Source organism: Hemitrygon akajei, chromosome 17 (assembly GCF_048418815.1).
Source record: "Hemitrygon akajei chromosome 17, sHemAka1.3, whole genome shotgun sequence".
Classification (NCBI taxonomy): Eukaryota; Metazoa; Chordata; class Chondrichthyes; order Myliobatiformes; family Dasyatidae; genus Hemitrygon; species Hemitrygon akajei.
The window spans coordinates 4585561-4593218 of NC_133140.1; the positions used below are offsets into that span (position 1 = coordinate 4585561).

A 7658-nucleotide genomic window follows, 5' to 3' on the forward strand; every position below is an offset into this window, starting at 1 on the left:
TAGTTACATACAAGCTATCTAGACTTGGACCAATCCACACATAAACAAAATCTGTGGAATTTAGAAGGATGAGAGGGGATCTGATTGAAACATAAGATTATTAAGGGATCGGACACACTGGAGGCAGGCAGCATGTTCCCGCTGATGGGTGAGTCCAGAACTAGAGGCCACAGTTTAAGAATAAGGTGTAGGCCATTTAGAACAGAGATGCGGAAAAGCTTTTTCACCCAGAGAGTGTGGATATGTGGAATGCTTTGCCCCAGAAGGCAGTGGAGGCCAAGTCTTTGGATGCATTCAAGAGAGAGAGTTAGAGCTCTTACAGATAGCAGGGTCAAAGGGTTATGGGGAGAGGACAGGAACAGGGTACTGATTGTGTATGATCAGTCATGATCACAGTGAATGGCGGTGCTGGCCCGAAGGGCCGAATGGCCTACTCCTGCACCTACTGTCTATTGTCTATAAACATTTTCTTTATATCTCCCGTCAAACCTTACAAGATGTGATGATGAGGAACCGCTTCTGAAGCAAATCCCTTGCTCTTTCAGGTAAGCCTTTTGTTCCTGAAGGGGTTATAACCTCAGACATGGCACACTCACAACGGCCGAGGTTTATGAGGGATGGGGCAATGGAAGGGAGTGGCAATGGCAATCTTTAAGTACAGATTCATTATGAGCTGTAGTTTTGGAGACATTGGTTTTATGGAATGACACTGGAATTCTAATGTTTGTGTGCCTTATAGGGGAGCCCTCTCACTCCAAGAGGTACTGCGGCTGGGGGAAGTGAAGCTGGGTAATTTCGTATTTTAATGGCAGATGAAATCATTGAAGAAAGAAAGGGGGCTCCGCACTCCTTTTTATACTCTGAACCTTGATAAATCTATTTCTCTTGCAAAGAATGTGGCAGCTTTTCAACAATAGGACTAATGCCACAAGAAGAAATATTCCTGATATATTCATTAATTTCAAGCCAACTGTTTCAACATCTTGCTTGTAAAATTATTTTAACAATTCCAATTTGGCCTCTCTCAACCTTTTGGCTCTGGAGGAACCCTTGAAATAATTTTCATGTCTCAGAGAAGCCCTGCGTAAAAATGATTATATCTACAGCTCACTGCACATTAACATAATCAGTAAGTTGCAGCAATAACAATCCAAAAATAATTGTCAATGGCCTTGAAACACTTTGGTTTCCTCGGCTGCCTAAGTCTAGGGAAGACAATCTCTTGCTCCGCCAAATGTGTGAGATTGAGGTGCGAGTATCCCCCACCCCAAACCCCTTGTTTGTGTGGATGCTGTGCAATTCGCTACTCTGTTACAAATTAATTTCACGAAATAACAGACAAGACACTGCATATCATTAAAGGAATTATATTTATAAATCTTAACTAAAGGGTTAGTAAATAATAAAAAGAAAATGTGCACAAGTTGGAGCTCATCTTGAACTTCTCTGTCACTTGTGCTGGGCCCTTGGTCAGCGTGCATGCCCACGTCACCTTCCAAACGTTGCTCGCAATCCATCTCAAACAAACCGGTCTTCCACTGGATCGTAAGCTACAACCAGTTCTCCCCAGCATCTTCTCTCTTCACTTCCTCTCAAACAAAAGCCCAAGACCCAACCCTATTGTCCCTCACCAAGAAAAACTTCCTGCTATTTGGTTGGAACATATTCCACCTCTTCCCTAATCTTCAACAATAACCCGAGCAGGCTGAAAGTAGAACAAACAGCTCTTACAGAGCTGCAGAATGAAATACCTACAGCACAATAGTAAAGAGGTGAACCAGGGCACCACACTCTTAGGCAGAGAATAATTTTTTAGCCAGCCTTTCTTGGAAAAAAAGGTAGTTAAGCTTAGCTTACCTTTCTTGAAATTAATATCTTTCTTTCTCTTTCATAAATTTAAAAAACATAAGCAAACATAATACATATCTGTTAAATAACTGGCTTAAGCCAAATGGGATTTAATTTTTCTAAAGGTAGGCTTGGTAGATTTAATTTAAATAAAGATTGTAAATTGATTTTAATTAATGCTACTTACATGAAAAATTATTTACAATGTTAACTAGTAAAGTTATTAAAAACCACAAGTTAATGCAATATGAATAAAAATAAGACACTATGACACAATGTTTGCAAGACTTTGAAAAACTATTTTCTTACTAACTGACATGATCAGGCTTAAGTATAGCCCTAGCACATGAAACATCTGCTTGTTTCTTGCCGCACATAATTATGGGTCGAACTTGAGATAAGCACACACGGATTTCACTTTCAACTGAAATGAGACAATCTCTATCCTTGCTTTTGATGCTTGTTAAACAAGAAAATATGTGCTTTCACATGTAAGAAGTTGAAAACTGCAGAGAAGTGTTCATTGGATTCCTATGAATGGCAGGAAACTCTTCTTTCACAGAAATCCAGAACTTGCCCAGAGGCAGGTCAATGAATCTCATCTTGAGTGCATGATCAGACTGCAGATCACAAAGTTCTTCCTCTTCTCTCAAAGTCAAGTTTTCAGGCTGTGTAGATGATTGAGAGAAAGGTCCCTCACCCAGTTATACACTTGTGTTGAAAGGGAGAAAAATACTGTTCAATTTTGTTCTACAGTTGTTCTAGGCGGTTTTCAATAAGACCCAAGACTTTCTGATCCTTCCTCACTCACAATCCCAGGCAGCAGTGGAAAAATTTCAAAATTTCCTTTTGCAACATGATTTTTTCAAAGATTCAGTTTCCTGTTAGATCCAAGAATTTTGTCAGTTGAAGTCAAAACATTTTCTCCAGGGCCTTTCAGAGACTTGCTTAGCAGGTTCATATGATGAAAAATGTCCGCTAAGTAGGCTAGTTTCCGCAGCTATTCTTCATCTTTAAAGCACTCAGCAAAATCTGGCCTACTAGTTTCGTGAAGGTACTCCTGCAATTCACCTTTCAGCTCAAACGCCCTGTGGAGCACTCTTCCGCTGCTAATCCACCAGATTTCTGGATGTAGTTTTTTAAGCATCCTCAAGTGAACTAGTCCTTGTTTATTAAAGTTAACTGTTTTTGTAGCATCATGCAGAACTCTTTTCATTTCATGTCCAAGAGTTTTTGGCATCAGCACCTCTCTGTGAAGAATGCAGTGTGTTGTGACAATGTCAGGATTTCTTCTTTTACAAAAGAAACTAAACCACGCACAAAGCCAACCATTGATGGGGCACCAAAGATGCCAACACAGTTCCTCCAAGACTGGCTTTTTGTTTACATATATGAAGACAAAACATTAAATATTTCTAGGTCTTTATTTGTTTCGGGCAGCTCTTTGCAACAGAGAAAGTTTTATTGAATTTCACATTCATTTACAAACTTTCCAAATGGTACAACATGACATTTATTGGTGAAATCTGTTGACTCATCTGCCTGGATACAGACAGACAGACAGACATACTTTATTGATCCTGAGGGAAATTGGGTTTTGTTACAGTTGCACCAACCAAGAATAGTGTAGAAATATAGCAAAATAAAACCATAAATAATTAAATAATAATAAGTTAATTATTCCAAGTGGAAATAAGTCCTTTCTTCTTCTTCTTTAATCCTTTTCGCTCCTTATGGAGCATAGGGCCTCTACAAAAGTCCTCCACTTCCTGCGATCTCTCGCAGATGTTTTTGCAGTCTCCCAAGTTTGGCCGGCGGCTTTCAGTTCATCTAAAAGCCTACGCCTCCAGGTTTGCTTTGGGCGACCTCTTCTTCTCTTCCCTTGTGGATTCCATTCGACTGATTGTTGAGTGACATTCGACTGGCTCTTCCTCAAGGTGTGGCTGACCAATCTCCACTTCCTCCTCCTTATCTGGAATACAATGGGCTCTTGGTTTGCCCTCTTCCATAGGTCTAGGTTTGACACTCTGTCGTACCACTTGAGGTGGAGGATCTGCCGGAGGCATTTGTTGAGAAAGGTCTGGATCTTGTTGCAGCTGGTGTTAGTGATTCTCCATGTTTTAGATCCATATAGCAGGATGGCTTTCACATTTGAGCTGAATATACGGAGCTCAGGTTTGACAGAGATGGCCGTAGATCTCCAAACAGGCCGCAGGGTTATGAAGGCATGTTGGGCTTTTCCGATCCTTGCTCTGATGTCCTCATCTGTACCTCCTGATTTACTGATTTTGCTTCCGAGGTAGGTGAATTTGTCTACATCTTCAACTATTTGTCCTTCAATCCGTAATGGCTCCTCTTGTTTGTTATTAATGCGTAGAACTTTGGTCTTCTCCTGACTGATCTTAAGGCCTACTCGCTGTGAGGTCTCTCCCAAGGAATCTACTTTCTTCTGCATATCTTGAAGCCGGCGTGAGAGAAGAGCGAGATCATCTGCAAATGCCAGGTCTTCCAATTTCCCTGTTAACGTCCACTGGATGCCTTTCTCTGAGCCAGCATAGGCTGTTCTTGTAGCCCAGTCGAGTACCACAAGAAAAAGTAGAGGCGACAGCAGGCATCCCTGTCTGACTCCAGTAGTGACCAGGAAATCTTCGGACAGTCTCCCATCGTGGATGACCCTGCATGAGAAGCCACCATAAAGCTGCTTGATGATATTCACCATCTCTTCCGGTACACCATAGTGTCGTAAGATGCTCCACATTGACTTTCCATCCAGGCTGTCAAATGCCTTCTCAAAATCAATAAAACACACATATAGTGGAGTTTGCCATTCTATTGTCTGCTCCACAATGACTCTTAAGTGTAGCTATCTGGTCAATGCATGATCTCTCTTTCCTGAACTCTGCCTGCTCATCTCTAAGTCTCTGGTCAATGGCGTCTTTCATCCGCTCCAAGATGACCCTGGTGAGAACTTTGCTAGGAATGGACAACAAGGTGATCCCCCTCCACTTGCCACACAGTGAAAGACTTCCAGATTTTGGCAGCTTCACAAGGAGGCCCTTCTTCCAATCTGATGGGATCTCTCCTGTTCTCCATATCATATTCAGCAGTATATGCAAATGGTCCACCATAACCTCTCCACCCTCTTTCAATGCTTCTGCAGGAATATTGTCTTCTCCAGCAGCCTGGCTGTTCTTCAGGCTTTTCAGGGCTTTTCGAATTTCTTGCTTGGTGATTTCACCTATATTGATGTTAAGTGGTTCTCCAGGCTCCAGGTCAGGTGGGTTCTGTGGTGGTGGTCTATTCAATACTTCCTGGAAGTGTTCCTTCCATCTCGCCAGTTGATCTTCAACTGAAGTGAGCAGATGGCCTGTCTTGTCTCTAACAGGTCTGTTGAAATTGCTTTTCTTCCCTCTCAAAAGTTTAGTTGTCGTGTAGAGTGCCTTGAGGTCTCCTTTACTGGCCGCTGTTTCTGCTTGCTCTGCTATTTCATTGAAGTATGACCTCTTGTCCTTTCTGAGCTGTTTCTTCACCTCCTTGGCCATCACGCTGTACCTGTTGGCGGTGATTTGTTTCTGCTGCCAGGTTCTGGCCTGATTCAACTCCTGTTTGAGCTTTCTCCTCTACTCCACCTTCTGCCATGTCTCGTCCCTGATCCAAGGTTTACTGTTGACTGGTGGTCTTCCCAGTAATTCTTCGCAGGCTCCTACAGTGGCCTGCTTGAAGGTAATCCAGGCGTGTTCTGCTGTTCTCTCATCTTGTTCCTCTATTTGAAGAGCCCCAAAGCAGTTTTGCAAGGCGATGTAGAAATCTTTCTTGTTCTCTTCCGTCTGTAGTTTTCTAACATCAAACTTTATTTGCATGTTCTGTTGCTTCTTCTTGGCTGACAGCTTCATCTTCAGCTTTGCAACAACCAAATGGTGGTCAGATCCAATATCTGCTCCTCTTTTGGCTCTCACATCTTGCAATGAACTTCTCCAGCGCTGGCGGCCTATGACGTGATCAATCTGGTTCTCTGTTTGATAGTCAGGCAAGACCCAGGTTATCTTGTGGCAGTGTCGGTGGGGAAAGAGGGTACCTCCAATGGTCAGTTAGTTGAAGGCACAGAAGTCGGTAAGGAGTTCTCCATTTTCATTCATATTCCCCAAACCATTCTGGTCTATCTCTCTCTCCCTGCCAGTGTTATCACTGCCTACTTTGGCATTCAGATCTCCCATGACGATCAACATATCTTGCTTAGGTACCTTTCCAACTACTACTTGAAGCTGGGTGTAGAAGAGATCTTTTTCTTCTTCCTCTGTGTTGTTAGTTGGGGCGTAGCACAGGATAATGGATACCTTCTGGAATCTGGACTCGAACCTGGCTGTGGTGATACGGTCGGACACCGGTTCCCATTCTATCAAACTTCTGGCTGCTTCTTTGGACAACATCAGGGCCACACCAGCCTCATGCGGGTCTTCCTCTTTTTCTTTGCCAGAATAGAGCAGAGTTTCTCCCGTCTGCAGTTTGGTCTCACCAAAAGTATTCCACCTTGCTTCGCACGTGCCCAGGAGTGTGAGGTGGTATCGGTTAATTTCCTTCACTGCCTGTGCGCACCTACCTGTCTCCCAAAGCGATCTCACATTCCATGTTCCGATTAGGATAGATTTCTTCTGTGAGAGCAGCTTTGGATCCTCCATTATGGTTTTCCTCAGGTGAAGGAGGGTTGTCAGCCCTGCAGCTTCCTGATCTGGGTTAGTGGTTGACAATCTGTTGACAGTTTCTGTAACAATTGCTTGTTTTATGTGAATGGGTTGTTAGCCCATTGCACAACCCCCAACCTGGAGGACCAGGGGTTTTCTGTCGGGGTCACCTTCCCCTAGGCGATGGCATTTCCATGCTAACGAGCTCCACCTGTCCGGGTTTGAAATCAGAGTTTACCCTCTCCTAGCTAGGCTGCCATCCAAGGCTAATGAGTCCTATCTACCCGGGTTTGGAATCGGAGTTCCTTCTCCTAGGCTATGTTGGTTCATGGCACCTTCTTCCATATTATCCGGTGCACCCCTCACGCGAGGGATCCCCCATCCACCACCCAGAGGACGCGCCTCAACGCCATATAGCCCCAGCGCAAGGAGAAATAAGTCCAGGACCAGCCTATTGGCTCAGGGTGTCTGACACCCAAGGGAGGAGTTGAAAAGTTTGATGGCCACAGGCAGGAATGACTTCCTATGATGCTCAGTGTTGCATCTCGGTGGAATGAGTCTCTGGCTGAACATACTCCTGTGCCTAACCAGTACATTATGGAGTGGATGGGAGACATTGTCCAAGATGGCATGCAACTTGGACAGCATCCTCTTTTCAGACACCACCGTCAGAGAGTCCAGTTCCACCCCCACAACATCACTGGCCTTATGAATGAGTTTGTTGATTCTGTTGGTGTCTGCTACCCTCAGCCTGCTGCCCCAGCACACAACAGCAAACATGATAGCACTGGCGTTTGTTTTTTAGTTTATCACACAAAACCTCTTCATCATCATGTACATGTCATCCATACGTTGGCTCACTGTACTGTTTGAAAGAGGCCACCTTCTCACCTGAACAAAAGCCATGCAAGAGTCTATTTTCGAGCTACTAAATGTGGACGACTGTGCTCTTCTCATGCAAACAGAGGATGCTGTAAAAGCTGCAGTCACTCAGTTCACCAAGACTGCAAGAGATTCAGGTTAATGGTCAGTCTGAAGAAAACAATGATGCTCCATCAGAAGTCCCTTGGTGGCATTTGCAGCCCAACCTCGGATCACTATTGACGACCACCCTCTCACCATGGTTGAGCC

General features: G+C 43.9%; 1 protein-coding gene across 1 annotated transcript; it reads right to left on the reverse strand.

Moving 5' to 3' along the window:
• Positions 1-1678: 1678 nt before the first annotated feature.
• On the reverse strand, positions 1679-6524 carry LOC140740951 (uncharacterized). Its single transcript, XM_073070594.1, is given in 4 exon segments — positions 1679-1705; positions 3644-4705; positions 4707-5400; positions 5473-6524. Coding segments are annotated over 4 exon segments (2835 nt in total).
• Between the last annotated feature and the right edge of the window lie 1134 nt (positions 6525-7658).